Source organism: Rhipicephalus microplus, chromosome 1 (assembly GCF_043290135.1).
Source record: "Rhipicephalus microplus isolate Deutch F79 chromosome 1, USDA_Rmic, whole genome shotgun sequence".
Lineage (NCBI taxonomy): Eukaryota > Metazoa > Arthropoda > Arachnida > Ixodida > Ixodidae > Rhipicephalus > Rhipicephalus microplus.
The window spans coordinates 104,746,283-104,766,786 of record NC_134700.1 but is presented as its reverse complement, the minus strand read 5'-3'; the positions used below and the strand labels follow the sequence as shown (position 1 = coordinate 104,766,786).

Here is a 20,504-nt window from a genome sequence, read left to right as displayed (position 1 = left end):
ATACTGGTGCAAACAGGATAAACACTAGATGCGTGTCATGTAACAACGTGACTACATGCTACGCTCATGATGCGTCGGGGCTGTTTCGCTAGCTTCACATGTAGCAAACGTGGTATTACGCAACGCGAACGGAAGACATAGGTAAATGACACATCCAAATATGATAATCGCGACATGCGTGTCATGCGACATTATGACTAGATACTACACCGATGATACGCTCGCGGTAGTTTCCCTAGCTTCACATATGCCAAATTCGGTATTAAGTGACGCCAATGTACGACGAAGGTATGTGACGGGTCCAAACATGATAATCATGAGATGCGTGTCTTGTAAGAATATAGCTACATGACACAGTAAAGGCACCAATACATTCAGACGTGACGCGGTGCGCGTGCTCGCTGGCGTTCGTTCTGTCGCTTCACGCCGGCGATGCCACGCCCGGCTGCAAACTACCACACGTATCGCGAAGTGTAGCTGCAAACGAAGTACACGTATCGCGAAGTACTCGCAGACTTCGCTCTAAACGGTTAATCTGTTTTCAGCACAAGCTTTTTAGGGGCGAAGCTCCTTACTGCATAGGCTGGTTCGCCGTAGTAGTTGTTTGTTGTAGCAACCCTTTATACGCGAAGTGTTCACTAGATGGCGCTCGCATCGTGAACGTTAGTACTTAAATTGTTCACTAGATGCCGCCGAAGGGTGGGCTGCGTTTGAGATGTTTCGATAAACAAACAGATGGGCGGAGAGATGGACGGACGGTCGGATGGACAGGCGGACGGAGAGACGGAAAGACAGACAGACAGACAGACAGACAGACAGACAGACAGACAGACAGACAGACTGACTGACAGACAGACAGACAGACAGACAGACAGACAGACAGAGGTTTGGTCAAACGACAGACGCACAGACAGACGGGCAGACAGGCAGACTGACTGGTAGACGACGCACACACAGATGGGCAGACGGACGCACTGACAGATGTACGAATACATGGACAGACAAGCGGAAGAATGGAGCAAGCTCCCTCATAATCATTCACTTCGTGAACATGGCTTGTCGACTGGGTAAAATTCTCGAAGGATTCAAGGTTTTCCGATGTACCTTCGGAGCTTTGGCCACCACCACCGGTGTTCGTGACAGACACCGGCAGTGGCATTGGATAACTACTGCGTCAGTATGAGCAGCTGTTATAAACCGATAACGTTCGCTCTAAACCTAACATGGTCATTGCGGCGACTACGACGTTTATTATTCAGCATTTGCTTATCATATTGTTGTAAGCAGCGAATGTCACCCGACTTCGTCCCTCAGCTGCATACGTAATGTATTTGCAGTGGTGTTCTCAAGTATCTCGCAATACTGAATTTAAAATCAGACCATAAAACGTACGTTCAATTACCCACGTGCATGGTGGAAGATGCAAAAGAACACAAGACCCAGAAACTTGCCTAGGTGATCAACACATGAAGGTGCACTTTCACTCCGTGCCGCGGCTGGATAATACCTGGGCTTACCTAAAAAGTTAAATCCACAGGTTAAAAAGAGTTGAGCACAGCCTCCACAGCCCTCCTTATCAAGATAAGCCCCACCGTAATGTAAACTTTCAGTCGCGTCCTATGCCGTGAAATATTACTTATAACACTGTCGCTGTACTTCGTATTGCGGGATACAGTGAGATTTAAGTAGCATATTTCATACAATGCATTTGAAGCACACAGTGAGAATAATATGCGTATGCTTAGGAGGATTCGGCCGTGCTTCCGTCTTTCCTGTCTCTCCTATCCCCTCAGTTTGTTGTTGCTTCTTCTTCCTCTTTTCTATACCTTTAATTCTACCCTTTTTATCCCTCCTCACCCCCATGCCTTGTGAGCCCTGTGGCGGTGTCGCTCACTGAAGCAGACAATATTGGGGCTCACTCTTCTCTTCCTTTCTCTTTCTTAAGAACCACTCACCAAAGATATAGCTTGCTTGCGTCAGCAACGGGGTCAACGGACAAATAATGAACGGATTAGCGTTAGTACATATCCAACAAAAAGAAAACGTCAAGGTAGCACTAAGCCGCCCCACGCTTAAAACAACGGAAGGTTCTGAAGAGTAATCTGGTTCCTTCATGTTTATTTCTACGTTGCTTTTAGGTCATTGCTTCCCTTTATGTAGGGAATGTTAGGTTGTTTCTACTTTGATTCTCATCGTAGAGACGTTCGAGTTGACTGACAATCGGAGAAATAATACCCACATCAACCTATCAGTGAGAGCACTTTTTGCTGAAACGAAGTACTCACATGTTTAATTGACTTTGGGGCACGTCTTCGTTACCGTTGGACTTCAGTCGCTTAGGGCTCGTCTACCAGCCGCCACTACCTTTCTAGATCTCTGGCATCGTGGCGTTCATTGTACACAGGATCATCGCCCCAACACCACCACTTCGCAGACATTGGATATTGATGATAAGGATGATGGTACCGGGCAAGTTGGGGTTCTGGTTCAATTTTAGGTTTGTCGTCTTCAGGGGCGGCTTCATGGGTGTATTTACGCCTTGATATGGGAAAATGACGGGACTTTCCGCTCGTTTCTCGGCTGTTGCTGTCTTAACCTCCATCCGCGCTCCTGGCGCGACGTCCCTTGTTTTCCGTGCGTCACGTCAGACGCATTATACAACAGTAATAACTCAAGCTTGTCTCATACCTACTGAGAAGGGTTGGCGTGGAGTTAATTATACAATTTAGTGAGGCTTTTTTGTTCCTCATATTGATACTAAAAACAGGTACATTCAATTAGGCACTGCAAGAATTATTTTCGAACCGATCAGATCAGCAAGTATAGAGGTTATCTTGGACAGAAGTTAATGTAAATAAAGAAGCCACTTTTTTAGGGTAAAAAAATTGCTCCGGCAATAGTACTCACGCAAGAAGAAACCTGAAGTCTCATTCGTTCGGTTCGAGTAGGCAAGCACAAACGGCATGAAAAGCGTTCTTGTAGCTAAAGCTAAAAGACCAAGCGCCGAAAGAGTGTGTCGTCACTTGTATTGTTCACTCCCAGGTTAAAAAGTAGCAATTTGCTGCTTGGAGTTTCCTAATATTTACTAATGTGGACTCCTGCGCTACAATTGTTTCTTTTTGTTCGGACTGGTATGGTGTATGAACGTGTTTTGCAAGGGCTCCCGATCGAATGCGGAGACAAGCGTTTTTAAATGTTCATATGGTGGCGTCACAGGCGCAGGTAACCTCTGGGCGTGAGCCACTCTATCAGAAAAGTCACAACACGTGATAATTACTGTGGACTCGAGTTTATATTGATGCCCAGATGCAATCATAAAGGGGTGAGAGGCGACAAGAACGTTTAAGTAGGGACCTTCCCAGGACATAAGCTAGAAGCAGTCATGAGGCAAGCGAGCGTAGAACTCACAACAAAAGCTAATGTACTAAACATCGTGATAATTGCGAGCGCTACCAACGATGTGTTAAATTGAAAATTGGCACGAATAGTAATCACACTAGTGAAAGAAGCTAGTGGCTTGCGCGCCATTTTCCCTCAGGTACAGGTATTGATATGCACGATACCAAAGGTACAGGCGCATGAAGGCAACCGGAAAAAACTGGTTTCAACGCAAACAAACAGAAATGGCACATGAAATGAGAGAAATGCTTTGAGGTAGTGGAAATAAAGAGAGAGGTGCACAAGTAGAGTGGTTTTTAACAAGAGAGAATTTATGCGATAGGGGCTAGGGTGGGTTGGCGACTTGCAGGACGCGAAGTAGCTTTAGGGGGTGGGGGGCACGGGCCTTCGGCGTGCAGTATAGCTAGTAACGCAGAAAACAACTAAGGGTACTCTTTGACAGGTGGTATAGACAGATACGATTCCAAAGTGGCACCAATATCTAAGACACGTAGAGTCCGGGGGAGAAATTGACGTAGGCACGAGGGCCCAGCAAATTCACACGTAGAGTATATTAACATGCAGGGTGGCAGGAATAGGTTGATGTGGGGAGAGATAGAAGAACAGCTAAGGGAGAAGAAGCTGATGGTATACGGGTTTGTAGAAACGCATCTTTGGGGCATGGAACAACCGCCTAGCAATCCAGACAACGCATGAAAATATTGTAATAGAACAGAAGGCAGCCGAAAGGGGAATGATATTGAGGCACTCATTCATAAAAGTACAGAGTGGCAAAAGGTCAAGCAGGAGTGCAGGGAACATTTATGGCTAAAAGGGAAAGTGGCCGGGCAGATACCGATTCAAGGTTCTGTATACTTATGGACAGGGGCAAAAGCCAGAGAGTAAACTCAAGAAATGAACAGTGCATAGATTACACATTGACAAACTAGAAGAAGAGTGCCCAGTAATTATATTAGGCGATACGAATGCACACATAGAAGATATAGATCGATATACTGGCTGGACAGAATGCTAATGGACATGTGTGAAAGGTATGATTTAATCGTTTACAACGCTACCGAGATGTGCGAAGGACATATAGCATGGAAGGTTCAAAGGCTGCACTCGACAACAAATTACGGAATGATGTCACATAAAATGTATGATCAGCTAATGATGATGAACCCAGACGATTATGGATCAAGAAGCTTAGGTAGTGATAACAAACGTATCAACCTGAGTTTCGTAAGAGAAATGAAAATGTTAAAGAGGCGTTATAAGCAACCACGCGGTAATATTCATTAAAAAGGCAAATTGAAATAGCAACTGAAGAGATTGAGAAAAAAATCACCGAGTATACTGAAACAGAATGGTCATACACAATTATAACTTAAGTTAGAGCTTGCCAAGGTGCCAGTCAGATCAACGGAAAAAAGACATACATCCAGGAAATGGTGGGTTGAGGAGTTAGGAGAGCCATCGTAAGACGTTAGAAAGCTTTCATTCCAGGGAACACGGCTGTGTTAAACAGGGGGGTTAAACGGAACACGATGTTAAAGGAAATGGGGTAACTTTTTGAGTTGCAAAAGAGAAGTGTACAGTCTGATCAGTGAAAACATTAAAAGAAAGGAGGCCCAATGAATGGCGGAAGTAATCCTAAAGGATAGAAAGGCAGCTGCACAATTTTGGAACCATCTGAATTCTCTATGTAATAAGACAAGCAATGAGCACAGATATAAAACTGCAGTTCCAGTGGTTAGGCTAGAAGGGGCAGAGACAATGAAATATATAAAAACGATGATGACAGAAACATTTGAACATCAAGAAAGCACTGCAAGCACCATACAGGATGAGGATGAACCACTTGGCGCAGTGGCTCCAGTGGGAAAATGAGAGTCTGAAAAGGCAAAGAGGGTTCCCATCAGCATATTAACAGGCCCTGGTGGCAACACAATTATGCTAATAATGAAACTAGGATCAAACTTTAGGCAAACATTAAGAGAGGGAGCGAACAAAACAATATTGGATGGTGAAGCCCCTAACGGTTGCAACTAAGCAGGATAAGCATTATCTATAAAGGAAAGCGTGACAAAGCTGATATAAGCAATTACCATCACAAAACAGTGACATCAGTATATTACAGAGCTGGTGACGCAGATAGTAAAGGAAAGACTAAGACATGGGTAGAAATTGAGGGGGTGCTGGGAGAACTACAAACTGAGTTCCATGAACGAAGGAGGCTTGAGGTCAATCTGTTTTCATGTATGCAGTGTATTGAAATGGCGGAAAAAGAATAGAGGCCCCTGTGTCTGAATCCCGGGATATCAAGGGAGCTTACGATAATGTGATTTCCTAACACTTGTGGGGAATACTTGACACAATATATGTAAAAAATGGAATAAATAATCTTCTAAAGGATATTTATAAAAGTAGCAAGGCATGTGTTAATTGGGAAGAACAGGTATTTGAACCTATAGAGATACAACGCGGGCATCGACAGGGATGTCTCTTGTTATTTATGCTAAATCAACAGAGGCTAGAAGCCAAGTTAGCGACGAGTCGACTCAGCTTCAGCCCGTCTTTTGCCAAGAAAGGAAACACGTTCAACACTCATTGCCAGCATTGCTGTATGCAAGTGATATCGTAATAATTGCCGACAACAAGGAAGATCCACAGGGATTAATAGACATACACTGCAACGAGGAAGATAGGTTAAGTTAAAGTTTAGTAGCGAAAATTTGGAAATCAAAACTTTATTGATATCTAAGGCAGTTAGCATACATAAGTTAGAAATACTAGATAAATACATAGTAACGTAGAAATACTAGATAAATACTAATATTTAGGCATATATATATTCAACGGGGATGAGTATTCAAGGGAGCACGGACGATACGTAGTGACTAAGAGTAACAGGAATGCAGCTGTAATACAAATTATGACGCTGCGGAACTACAATAGGTATGACGTCGTGAGAGAGATTTGGAAAGGTGTCATGGCCCCGGGTTTGACATTCAGCAATGCGGTCTTGTGCATGAAATCAGAGGCTCAAGCAAGATTGGAAATTAAACAATGTGACATATGTAGACTTGCTTTGGGAGCACACGCGAATACCCCAAATCATGGGGTACAGGGTGAAATGGAATGGACATCGTTTTAATGCAGGGAAGCTAGCAGCAAGATAAAACTTGAGGAGCGATTGAGAAAAATGGGAGAGGAGCGTTGGGCTAGGAAAGTTTTCAGCAACTTGTACATGAAGAATGTTAATACTAAATGGAGGAAGCGAACCCGAAAATTGTCAGGCAAGTCTTTCGACAACAGGAGAATACCAAACCAAAAGAAGGTGAAGGAAACAGAGAGGGACATGTGGAAGATTAAAAAGCTCACGAAATCATCACTAAAGAACTATCGTTCTTTCAAGCAGGAAATTTCAAAAGAAAAGATGTACAATAATGCTCGGAGTAGTTCTGTGCTGTTCCAAGCCAGAACGGGAGTATTTCAAACGAAGACGTAGCAAGCCAAATACGAAGGCACATGCACGTTATGCAGTACGTGTGGAGAGGAGGAGGACATGGCTGAACATTTGATAATGTTCTGTTAAGGGCTCCTCCCTAAAGTCTAAGATAATGACGCAGAATTCTTCAAATGATTGGGGTTTAGGGACAGTGAAGACAAAATACACTTTAAACTGGTAGAAATAGCCAGGAGGAGGCTAGCTGAATAATGTGAAGAATCGAGGAGTGAGTGAAATTCAATCCTTCAACTCACCGCGATAGTGCTTGAATTTATGCCTAGGTGGTGTTAGCCGCTGACTGATCTATAAGGGTACAGTCGGCTACATTCATCCATCTACCTATAAGGTATCATAGAAATAGTGGTTCGTACACGCATTTGTCTAGACGTCCTACTTGCGGGTGGCGAATCGCTCTTGTGGCTTTCTTTATTGATGTGGTTCGGTTTTGTTGCGAAGTTAAAAACGAACCTTTTTACACTTCATTACCCGATTTGAAATGGTAAGTCTAAAAGAATAGGAACGTGAAGAGCAACTTCTCAACAGTTGTAGATTTTTGATTTATGCGAAAATAGCTGCAAGCCACACGAACGCAAACGGAGCCAAAAGCGTGAAAAAGAGGCAAATCCGTTTACTACCCGTCATTCCCATTTTCACTGAAGCGCCGTGCGTTGCAGCTCCTATAGACACAAGCGTCACGGCTTTCTATAGTGTATATTGAGGAAAGAATTATTAGCTGGGCCGCGTTGTGAATTTTTGTTTCAATATAAGAATAAGGTATAGTGATCTTTGCCCAAAATTTTGTGACACACGCTAAATTGTCTATCCAATTACAGCTTTCATATTTACTTTTAAGGGGACCTCATGGTGACGTGGCACGGTGGTGATACCCTGCACTCTCAAGCACGGTTAACAAACGGTTGCGCCGAGGAGCGCACTAAAAATTATATTCTGCCACTGTGAATAAATTAAGGCGTGGTTTTTTGAGAACAACGTCATTCTAGGCACAACCTTACTGTAATGTTATGGTCAACTATAGAGACAAACTAGTTGCTAAGTAGGGCATGAGCAGTAAGTGTGTAAATAGTCATGTAGTGCCTAATAACGCAGTACCGTTATAGAGCTCATTTCGCAGAAATTTTGCTGTCGGCGTCAAAGTTTTTGTTGCGAGCAAAAAATCGTCATCTTTCCGTGACTAAAAATGGAGCATTTTCGCGTGATCAAAAAGTGAAAAAATTCAAATAAAATATAATATTATCCCCTTTGCCACAAAAACAAAGCGACGAACACAATAGCAATAAATTGAAAGTAGTCGCTACAACAAAAGAAAACAATGTGCTTAGTGTTTCTGCAGCTTTAGAAAACTTCATTGCGGTGGAATCACGTGTCGAATAATTGAACAACCTATTTACAATGCAAGAGAAAATTAATCCTCAAGTACTGCATACCTGCCGCAATGGCTACACTACGCTTTCGGTGTATTGATTTTTACACATCAGATATTACCTACATAAACAGCCTTAGTGCAGCTTCTGATGGCTGCCTAAAAAAGCCAGCAGTTGTGCCGGTCAATGACGTATAATAATAACAAATATAAACCCTAGGTGAAGAAGCCAACAAGCTAATCAGGACAGTTGGAGCTATGGTGAATGCATGCAACCTAACCGTGATCGAGCCATTTCAGAAGCGAGACAATAAATTAAGGATCTAAATCACTTAAAGCACTCAGTATATTGTCACCGTCTGGCGGCACATGAAGCTACGCCGTGGTGTTGCAGTAGCTAACGTACTCGGCTGCAGACCCGCAGGTCGCAGAATCGAATCCCGGTTGCGAATGTTGCATTTTAGATGGTGGCGAAAATATTGTGGACACATCTGCTCAGATTTAAGTGCAGGTTGAAAAATTGCTGGTGTTTTAAATTTTCGGAGCCCTCCACTATAAGGTCTCTCATAGTCATATGGTGGTTTTGGAACGTTATACCTCACATATCAATCAATCAATCAATCAATCAATCGTGGTGCATGAAGCAATCCACTGACCTAAAGTTAGCAGGGGGATAGCTGGCGGACGCATCATTGCACTTGTTGCTCCAGATTCTCTCGGTGTACGAACGCTCTGAATTCCACGTAAATTGTGTCTTTTACTGGTGGTTCTAAATCTACGAAAAATACTGAAAACATTGTCACCTGTTCGTTTTGAAGACAGTGAGTATAAAGTGCATAATTAAGTCGAGACGTAAGCCAGAATTAGCCAGAAATTCGCCACGTCACCATCCGCAATTTTAGGTCTCGATCAGCCTCGGAAATTCGCCATTTTGGCAAAAAGTAAGTAGGCACCAATGGCAACCCTGATCATGGGAGAGGCCATTGCCCTGCAGTGTGATTATTCAGGCTGGTGATGATGAATATGATGATGATGATGATGAATATGATGATCATGGTATTGATAGGCATAAAAGCATGACTGAAATTACGAAATCGTTTCTACAGCACTACTTTACAGAAGCTAGTGATGTATACGAAATGATCATTTATTAGTTTTATTCGAACATATTCAGGTATGAGGTTGGAGAACAGAATATCGGCAATAAGTATATCGCGTTTCTGAGAGCATGTCCTGACCTTGGGATAGAATACCAATGTTTATATGCACCTATTAGCACTGAAAACGAACACTGGCGTCGCTACAATCAAGGCGAGGGGACTACCCGGCATGGACTCGCCTTCTCCGCCGCCACTTGTATTTTTTTTCTACGCCCGCCACCTTCCCACTCTGTAGCGATACCTCAGTGATTACTCCTCAGTTGTGTGACGCAAATTTCTCAAGACACAAATTGGAAGGTTTCATAAAAAAATAAGCTTACTGAGGCTTTAAAATGCTTGCATAATTTAGCTTAGGAGAGGCAGCTTCCCATCCGAACGACAGATTTATAGCGAAACTTTTTTCTTTTTTGCTCAGAAATGAGTGCTTTAGAAAAGTGTGCTGAGTAGTGCAAACGTGTTTGTATCAAGGCCTAGACTCCAGGATAGAAAAATATGTGTGCCAAAATATCACAGAAGAAATTAGCATGGTTCTAATTCTCTAAATACATTGTGCTTTACCTTGAAAGTTGCGCCTGCATCTGCGAATATTCTAATTGATTTGAAAGAACTGAGATTTTTTCAATGGTTCACTTCACGTGAATCTGACTGTCATAAGCCCAAACTTGACATATTCAGAAAATAGACGAAATGGTTCCGCCCTACACAACGATTTAGGAGGCTTTTGGATATGTCCATTTACTCAGATCACATATACATGTTTCCTCTCAACAGCTGCCTAGAGACTGTGTAGTCGTATACTCTGCATTGCATCAAATGCTGGGGGGAATACTATGACGTCATCAGCAGGAATGTTCATTTCACATCGGAGTTCCACTGATAGCAACCATTCTAACACAAATGCTAGGAAGTTGAAATGAAAGTTTTTGATGGCCAGCCAGTGACGTGGCCCAAGTAACAGTTAAACAACGTTCGCCTAGATGAAGCGACAACTGGCCTCGTATGTCATGTTCATTAACAGGTGATCAGACGCAAGGAAAAAAAATATATGAGGTGGCTATCCAATCTAGTAGTTACGAAGGCAACAGCACCGTTGCTACAAGTCTGCATGAAGATATAATCTGACAGCAGTCAGAATTTCTTCACACAACCTCAACCGTGCTTAACCTCAATAATGTCGGTGAAATGAAGCTGTAATATTATTTCGTGAGAAACATAAAACTGAACAACGCGTTGAGTGAGCAAGTACCAGAGAAAAACAGACACAAAAGTGGCGGTGGTATTCTAGGGCGAGTGCATACGATATATTTTGCGAGACTTGATTAGAGTGACGTAGCATTCTAGGTCACTCTAACTTGATGATGCAAGCCAGCGCGGGTCTCGACACACCAGTTACAGCAGCGTCTTTAAATACGTGTATGCCTCCAACAAAAACAGCCCTAGACGAGGGTAAACCCTTATGTCTTATATAGGAATCACACATGCCCCGCCGCGGTGGTCTAGTGGCTAAGGTACTCGGCTGCTGACCCGCAGGTCGCGGATTCGATTCCCGGCTGTGGCGGCTACATTTCCGATGGAGGCGGAAGTGTTGTAGGCCCGTGTGCTCATATTTGGGCGCACGTTAAAGAACCCCAGGTGGTCGAAATTTCCGGAGCCCTCCACTACGGTGTCTCTCATAATGATATGGCGGTTTTGGGACGTTAAACCCCACAAATCAATCAAGGAATCACACATGAACCGCTCAACCTAACAATGCATATGTTGTGCCTTGCGTCTCAAGATCACATTACTATGCGCCAAGCAGATTTGTATTTCTGCTTTTCACACCCATTGGTATGAGGCTGCCGTGGCCAAGATTGTAATAAATCATATTAAGCATTAACAGCGCAACACAAACCTTTTCACCCCTTTAACACTGCATAGAATTGAGCGCGCGATCGTGCAGATGCAAAAGGGAACATTTATTGTTTTAACAGGAACAATACTGAAGGTGTTCTGATCCTTCATCTGCAGGTTCAGACGAGCAGACAGTGAACGGAAAGAGTGGAAGAGCGCACGAGGCGAACGCATAAATTTGTAGGGGCGCGGTGGGGAGTATCGAAGAGTCCGTGCCATGAAGTCACCTAAGCCTCCCTTCTGCAAGCGCTGCTCCAACTTCTTGGGGCTAATTGTTCCTCGAGAACTTGGGGAACAATGTGTGAGGAATTTCTCAGTGAGCTTCAGCCATACAAATAAACAAGTCACCGTAGGTGTCACGCGCCTCAACATTATTGGTGTAAAATTATGATGATGCGATGACGCCAAGATCTGACATAAATGTGACGTCACCTAACGCGACATCACATGAAAACGTCATCACGTGACACAGTCGCTTCGTCGAAAGGGGGCCATTGATGAAGGAAGGACGAAACTGGCACATATGTGGGAAACTTGCAGCGCCTCTGAGTTTCGTCTCTGCTACTGGACTCAATGAAAAACCATTTTTGGCACAAAAAGTTCTGTACTGATGCAGGCGAGCATCAACACAGATATTTTAAGAAATAGAAGGGGATGAGTATTACCTTTCAGTCGTCTTAGGCAAAGCCTGTGAGTTTTTTTGTGTTTACGCATTTTAATACAGCCATATACAAAATGTAATGCATTTTCGCACATTTGTTGTAAGCAGCTTATATGCTTTGTGTTGTGAATGAATGCTAGCTGTAGCTGTTGTTGTTACTGTGTAACTTCCTTTTTCACGCTTTGTGTATGATGAGGTATTGAATCGTCCAAACTGACTGTGAACTCCTTGCTACCGTCATGCTTCTGGTGCTAAGGGGGCCAAAAAGGTATTCTAACTGATGCACTCATAGAGCAATTATAGGTACTACCCACCTGCACTATATTTCTGGTGTCTGTCACTTACCATTGTCGATTCCTAGGTACGATGTTTCAATCTTGATGAAGTCTGGAAGCACGTCTTTGTAAGACCAGCCCTCGGCGCCATACAAATACGCCCAATTATCGAAGTCCTTGCGGTTACCTCGAGAGTAGATGACATGGTTGATTGAACTCGAGCCACCAAATACTTTGCCACGTGGGAATCTATTAATCTGAGAAAAAAAACGTTGTTTGAGCCTCTAATATCAGATTAGCTAACATATAGCCAGAGGTCATCGCTTCAACTCTACTGGCTGGCCCCTCAGGACCTTAATGAAGTACCTTGTCTTTCTGTTTGTCCTAGAGAAATAATTGTAATAGGCAGAAAAATATTGATAGCCAACGTCCGCGTTTCGTCCGAGGAAGTATGAATCAATACAATAACGACTAAATAAATGCTAGATGAAAAAGCGTAACAGCTAATCTTGTGAATCTGATCTCACCTAATTCTACAAGAAGCTCGTGTAACATGGTCACTTGATGAAGTGTAGCAGTTTTTTTTTTGCTGTAGTCCTTATGGGAAAAGGTGGAAAGTACACCGCGCGTATCAGAGCAGAAGATTCTTTTACTATTGCCCGTCGAAATAGCGCTTGCGACCATGGCCTCCTGACCCAATGTTTGCAGTCGCCTCTCGAGCAATGTGGCGCCCACTCACTAGTGGCCCTTCATGTTCCTCCGGCCGGCAAAAGATGAGTGGTAGGTTTCCTGCTTTTTTAGGAGCCGCCGCCGACTGATCTTTCACGGGGGAAGCTGTTGTCATGTGCGCTTTTCGTGCATCAGATTAATAGGCACCATATTATAGACATGAGAACATAGGTACGATGGTCGCCTACATCGCCAAATTCCTAGACTCTATCAACGCCTTCGCCTTCTCTGATGCTACCGAACCTGCTTCACTGAATCGGCCTTCCAAGACAGTTTCTTCCGTTAACCTAGGCCTCCTAGAGCACAAGTAAGACTAGCACCGAAATCTTATCTTGCAATTTCAGGACTACCCGTTGTCGTCGCGATTTCAAGAAACCTTAGTCGCCTAGCATTGTAGCTTAACAAAAGGAAGTGCTCAACCCCGTCCTTCAAAGGCCGCATGAAGGTTAGACGGGATATCTCAAAGCCATTAAAAAACATGTTGACAAAATTCATCGCGAAGACATAATATAACTGTCCTAGAGTCTCTATGTGCCTTCCGTGGTCTTCTTTAAGAAGCACGGAAGGCTCCTTTGTTGTGTCGACTATCATTCCCTCAACAAAGTTTCGAAGAAGGATGTGTGTCCCCTCCCACGGGTACACGATACCCTGAATCCACTTCACAACGCGAAGTAGTTTTCATCGATGGGCCTCAAGACAGCTAGGCTACTGGAATATTGAAGTCGACAAAAAAACATAAAAAGGCTACCTTCACTACATCTGGCAGCCTGTTCGAGTTCAAGGTCATGCCTTTTCGATTTTGCTCGGCCCCCACGACCTCCCTATGCATTATGAATACGTTACTTAAAGGTTTGAAGTGGTAGCCTTGCTTTGTATATATAAACGACATTATTGCCTTTTCCTCCCAATTCGACAAACACATCCACTGCTTTAAGCTGAACTTCAAGTAATGAATACCTCTCAACTCAACCTGATGCCAGTAAAGTGCCACTTTGTGGAAGATGAACTTATGATCTTGGGCAGTGTGAATAACTAGTCTGGAGGACGCCTTGAATCGCAGAAGCCAGTCGCTATTACTACATTCCCGCCATACGCTCACAATACCGCATGTCGATTTATCTCCCTGTGTGCCTAGTGCATGTATTTCATCAAAACCTCTGCCCGCATCACCGAACCATCGCCGAGCTTACGCGAACCGACGTCGAGTTCAAGCGGAAAATTCCGCAGAGGGAACCATTTTCAGACATAAAATGATGCCTGAAAGCGCCTTCGTTACTTGCACGATGCGACAAACATTCCGAAACAGAAGTACACACAAACACCCGCAGCCAGGACTCGGCGCCGTCCTTGAAAAGAAGACGAATGGATTGCAAAGGGTTATCTGTGATGCCAATTTGTCGCCCCGCAAAGCAGAAGGTAACAATACCACATCAAAAAAGTGTGCCCTGCTATTATGTAGGCTACATATCTAAATGTAACCCATTTGGATATGTATGCGTCGTGTGTAAAAGTATGTAACACATAAAATGCTCGACACCAGTAATGACTGCCATGAATGAAAGGCAGATTTTAGCGCAACTTATTAGGTGACGCTACGTGTATCCTGGCATAGCCAAGCAGAGCTATTGATTGATATAACAGCGAAAGCTGTATATGCATAGGGGAAAGAAAGACTGTTCAGTATCGGTGGCACGGGTGGTCTATATTGGCTGTACTATCAGCTACGTCGTTTTGCGTGTCGTACCCCAGCGCGCACGTGATTGGCCTTGTTGTGAGTGACGTCATTCATCCCGTCGCACCAGAGCGCCAAGAACGTACGCATCAGTTTCAACTAAGACTTTTCACATGGAAACGCACAGACATCTCTAAAATAGCACCGACTAGGAAACTGTGATAGAGTTCGCATTTACCGGGCCGATGGTGCGTGCAGTCTGGGCATGAAAACAGGCTTAGGGGTCAGCGTGCCGGCGAGAACTGCGTAACATGATTAGGCAGCCTTCCAAGCTGCACTAAATTGCGAACGGGAATGCAAGCGTCAATGGCGGGCGTATGCTCTAAAAGGCGCTGCCAATTGATGTCAAGATGTCCAACGCTTCCACAATGCCACACCGGACAAGCGTCATTGCGGGCGCACGATAGAGTCAACGTGATGACTGCGGGAGCGTATTCGCCGGGAGAACGCCTGCTTTTGCCGGGAGTTTCTGTGGCGGCATAGTGGCTTCGGCTGCGACTTCTCCGACTGCCTGTGGTTCGAGAACAACCATTGTGATAACATATTGCGAAACGCATTTAACCGCTCATTACACTTCTCCATGACTGATTATGCGAGGCAGAAGTTGCGGTATGCGATATAAAGACCGTGGTAAACCCAAGCCAAACCATTGTCTAACCTCATTAAGGAGCACCGACATGTAACCTATAATAGTGAAAGGCTTCAGTGCAGCGTATGGTTGAACCTATAGTCCTATAGGCCGAGGCCGCACGTTTCAGCTTTCACTGGTTAATCATTTTTACGCAGTGAATGGGTGGTAATTTTTTTTTCTTTTTTTCTAAGTACATACACGAAGACCTTCTAAGAAAATATCGGTAATACTGCTAGAGCAAGAAATACTTGTCCATCTAGATACATATCTTCTTGTGGCCCGTCTTATAGGGAAAAAATGTAAATGCAGAATCACCCGGCCATCGACAGATAAGCTGGCTTCCTGCTGTGGTTCGCTCGTGTAGTCCCAGTCAATTTTGGTTCGTTGTAAAAGAGGTGAAAAAAATGGGACCTGCACGGCTGCACCCTCCAGTCCACCGGCTTCCAGAAGCAACACTTTGTTCGTGCCATCAGCTGTGAGACGGTTGGCCAGAACGCATCCTGCGGATCCTGCGCCAACTACGAGAAATTGGAAGACTGTTTTATACAGCAGACATAATATGAACATATGAATCGTTAAATAATCGGGGACAAAACATCTTCAAGGTTAAGCTACACAGCGCTGCCTATAATAACGGTGCACATGTCCAGTACAAATATATTTAAAAGGAAATAACTTGTACTCGCTTTGTATTGCGTAACTCTCGCAAGGTTTGAATTTACGTCAAAGTATTCATGCCACCCGCTGTGTGATATTCTAGCGTGGTTGTTTTTTTTTCATTTCACCCACAACGTAAGTTGACTGATGCGGCCCATACTCTTGCATTCTGAGAAGTTCGTTAAACTTGAACTGCATTCGAACAAACCCTTGTCTATTCACGGCCGAATCACTGTATCATACGTTAGCACTCTAACAAACAAAAAATGGTAGAGAGCTTGAAACAACAAGCGTAGATTTACCCCCATATTCAGTAACGCTGCTTGACTTTAACTTGACTTGCCACCGACTCCAATGCTGTACAAACGCGTTTGCGATACACTGTCTTTAGGCGATGCGAAGGCAGCACAAACGCACAGACAATGTCAATATCGAGCGCGACAGGAAGAAGGTAGGAGAGAACAAAGGCGCGGGAAGGAGGGTCATTCAAGACACTAATCCGACACAGGCTCACAAGCACACAAGCTCACAAGTTTAAAACCGCACAGGGTGCTTTTAAATGTGAAGCATTTCTTGGCGAACTTCGGCGACCTTGAGCGTATCTATCTATCTATCTATCTATCTATCTATCTATCTATCTATCTATCTATCTATCTATCTATCTATCTATCTGTCTGTCTATCTATCTATCTATCTATCTAGACGCCTGCGACATTTAGTACTCCTGGCCGTTTAGATAATCGTATCAATACCAAACTTGGTATGGCATAACATGACTGTATGAAGAACATATTTGACTAGTCGGAACTAGAAAGTCATGACATAAATGTCATAAATGTCATGATTCACATTTCATGGTCCTGCACCTCATACAGAGGTTTCATTCACATAGCATCTTGAAAAACTTGTATAGTATGACATGATTACATGGCTAACACAAGCAACAGACCCTAACATTAAAATCATGAGATGCATGTCGTGTAATAACATGACTACATGCCACGCTCATGATGCGCTGGCGGCCGTTTCGCTAGCTTCACTTATACCGAATTTCATATTCCGGGACGTGAATGGATGATGAAGTTATGAGACTGGTGCAAACATGATTAACACGAGATGCCTGTCATGTAACAACATGACTACATGCCACGCTGATTATGCGCTCGCGGCCATTTCGTAGGCGTAACATATACGAAATTTGATCTTATGGTACCTGAATGGATGACATAGGTAAATGACACATCCAAACATGATAATCAAGTCATGCGTGTCATGTAACAACATGACTACACGCCACACTTATGATTCGATCGCGGCCGTTTTGCTAGCTTCATATATGCCAAATTTGGTATTACGTGACGTCAATGGATGACGAAGGTATGTGACTTGTGCAAACATGATAATCATGAGATGCGCGTCATGTGACAACATTACTACATGCCACAGTCAAGGCGCCAATACACTTCGACGTGACACGGTGCGCGTGCGCGCCGGCATTCAATTCGCTGCCTCACGCCGGCGTTGCGACGTCAGTCGCTGGTCCTGCCATATACTCGCAGGCGCACATCACGATGCGTTGCTATAACGGATGCGCGTTTCAGCGCGTCCGGCGTCCCTCCGCTACGAAAAGGGGCAGATGCAGTGCTGTTTTGGTAACGTAGAGGGTGTGTGATGCAGCATTTCGCATATCGCGCCGGTTGGCGTCGGGCCGTGCTTACGGACACTATAGTCGCGCCAGGCGCACCTGGCGTCAGACTATAGATTTTTCACGTTGTGCTAACGTATAGCATCGCTTTGCCCAGCGTGCACGCGCGTCAACGTTACGTTGGAGTATATTGGGCTCTTCATGATGCTGTCATGGCCGTTTCGCTAGCTCCACATATACCAAATTTCGTCTTACGTGACGTCAATGGATGACGAAGGTATATGACTGGTGCAAACATGATAATCGTTTCACGCCTGTCATGTAAGAACATGACAACATACCACGTTTATAGAGTGCTTCCGGCTGATTCGCGAGGCTCACAATTAATAAATTTGGTATCACGTGACTTGAATAGATGGAGAAGGTAAACGACACTTCAAACTTGATAATCATGACATGGAAGTCGTGTATGGCATAATTTACCTCCACCTCGAAACGTTGTGGCGATCTTAAAGTGACATATCAACTTTCCTCATTCGTGCTTCGCAATTCATCGATTCCTACTGTACGTGGGATCAGCCATTTTTTTGTCTTTTTTTAAATAGGAAAATTTCATTTACCGACAACTAGAAGCAAATGTTAGGTGAGCGACGAGCCAGCTGAAGTTGGCAGCTTATAAGCGGTCAGGAGATTTTCTACATTGCTAATAAAGTGCAACAAACTTAGAGATAGCGCAGCAGTCAAGCATGCCATAACAAAATTTGGCCCTAATAGAGATGTCGAACCATTCAAAATTCTATGTGTACTTAAAATACGTGAAGAAGGAATAGTTAGAACGAAGAAAGAGAAAGAGGTAAGGGGTGTGGCCTCACTGGTGACTATTTCCTGGTAATGGACTCCCTCACCAGAGCAAGTTTGGCCACCCTGCTGCAGTACCTGGCCACAACCTCCGATGAACACAGCAGTTAACCCTTGGCCCTCAGTCCCCAGCCGCTTTGAAGCAACAGTCTAAGGCGACAGTCAGACCTTTTGACGTGGTGGAGGGTGCTAGAAATCTCTGGTTACAGACCGGCCACCATTGGAATCTGAACATGGCTACCTTCAAAACTAGAACGCTATCTAGTGAGGCTAGTTTAGCTGCCCTATTCGAGAAATCAGAGGGTGGTAAATGAGAAGTGATAGAGCTCAGCGAAGTTAGGAGGACATGCGAGGCTTATACGTACAGTGATGAAGAATGGACACGTCCAAGGCTACCGTGGATTAGCTGACAGAAAAAAACTGGAAGTGGGGCTTCTCATACACAAGAATATCGCTGGAAATATAGAAGAATGCTATAGCTTCAGTGAGAGGGTGACAAGTATCATAATTAAGTCTAACAAAACGTACAAGATAAAGGTGGTACAGGCTTACGCGCCTACATCGAGCAGTCATAATCATTTGGTTGAACGCTTTGATGGAGGCGTAGAGTCACCCCATAATAAAGTAAAGGCACAGTATACTATTCTTGCGGGCGGCTTTAATGTCAAAGTAGGCAAGAAAAAGGCTGGAGACCATGCAGTTGGAGAATATAGCATCGGCTTTATGGGGAGTTATTATTAGAGGGGAGTTATTAGTAGAGTTTACAGAAAGCAATAATTTACTGAATATGAATACCTTCTTCAGAAAACGGGATAACCGTAAATGGACGTGACGAAGTCCTAATGGCAAAATTAAAAATGAAATTGACTTCATTCTGTGTGCACACTCAGACATTGTACAGAATGTAGAATTAGTTGGCAAGATTAGATGCAGGGACCATGAAGTGGTGAGAGCTTGTAAACACCTACATTTAGAAAGCAAACTCAAAAAATGATACACAAGAAGGCAATTAATGAACTGGCGGTGAGAGGAAAACTACAAAAATAAAAAGTTTTGCTTCATAATCAATTCGAGGCACTGAAGGAGATACGCGACGTTAGCGTTGACACAATGAACAATAATTTTACAAGTACCATCAAAGAGTGTGCAATTGAAGTTGTAGGTTGAGTCACTAGACGGGAAACTGGCAAACTATCTCAGGAGACAATAAATCTCATTAAGAAACGACAAACGATGAAAGCCTCAAATGCAATCGACAAAACACGGCTAGGGAAGCTTTCGAAGTAATAAATAGGCGCAATGTAGCCGACATCATGAAGTATAACATGAAAAAGATTGAACAGGATGTAAAAAGTGGCAGAAGCCTAAAAGCTGCGAAGGCAGACTTGTTCATGGGCGAAAACTGCATGTATGCATTCAGAAACAAGCAAGGCAATGTCATAACCAATATGGATAGGATAGTCGAGATGGCAAGAGAGGATATTGGAGAGAGCTGTACAGAAGTCAAGAGAACCAGGATGGTGTGGCGAGAATTTTAATGGTTTTAGTTTCAGTTTATTTATTTTTACGTTCGTACAAAACATACATGCTTACATAAACATACAGAAGGAGGTCCCAGAGCACTTGGCTGAAGGGGAACCTCCTGTCAGAAAATGTGATAAATAACAGTGATAAATAAATAATAAGATAAATGGTCCAAGAGAATTCGGCATCCTACCAGTAACGACAGGAGAAGTAAGGAAAGCCCTAGGAGGAATACAAAGAAGCAGAGCCACTGGTGAGGATCAAGTAACAATGGAACTCCTGAAGGATGGCGGAGAAATTGTGTTAGAAAAATTAGCCACCTTATATACAAAGTGTCTCTTGACGGGAAGGGTACCAGATTCTTGGATGAACGCCCAGATTATGTTAATCCATAAGAAAGAAGGCGTGAAGGACTTGCAAAATTACAAGCCGATCAGCTTACTCTCCGTTCTCCACAAACTACTAA

At 43.8% G+C, this 20,504-nt stretch overlaps 1 protein-coding gene across 1 annotated transcript in view; it reads right to left on the bottom strand.

Annotated features, from left to right (window-relative positions):
- Positions 1 to 20,504, bottom strand: part of LOC119185536 (glucose dehydrogenase [FAD, quinone]-like) — a 123,659-nt gene that overhangs the window by 89,624 nt on the left and 13,531 nt on the right. The window contains exons 2-3 of the mRNA XM_075886695.1: positions 15,670 to 15,872; positions 12,333 to 12,519 (exon numbers count right to left, since the gene is read on the bottom strand). Coding sequence (XP_075742810.1) covers positions 12,333 to 12,519; positions 15,670 to 15,872 — 390 coding nt within the window. The remainder of the gene's footprint in view (positions 1 to 12,332; positions 12,520 to 15,669; positions 15,873 to 20,504) is intronic.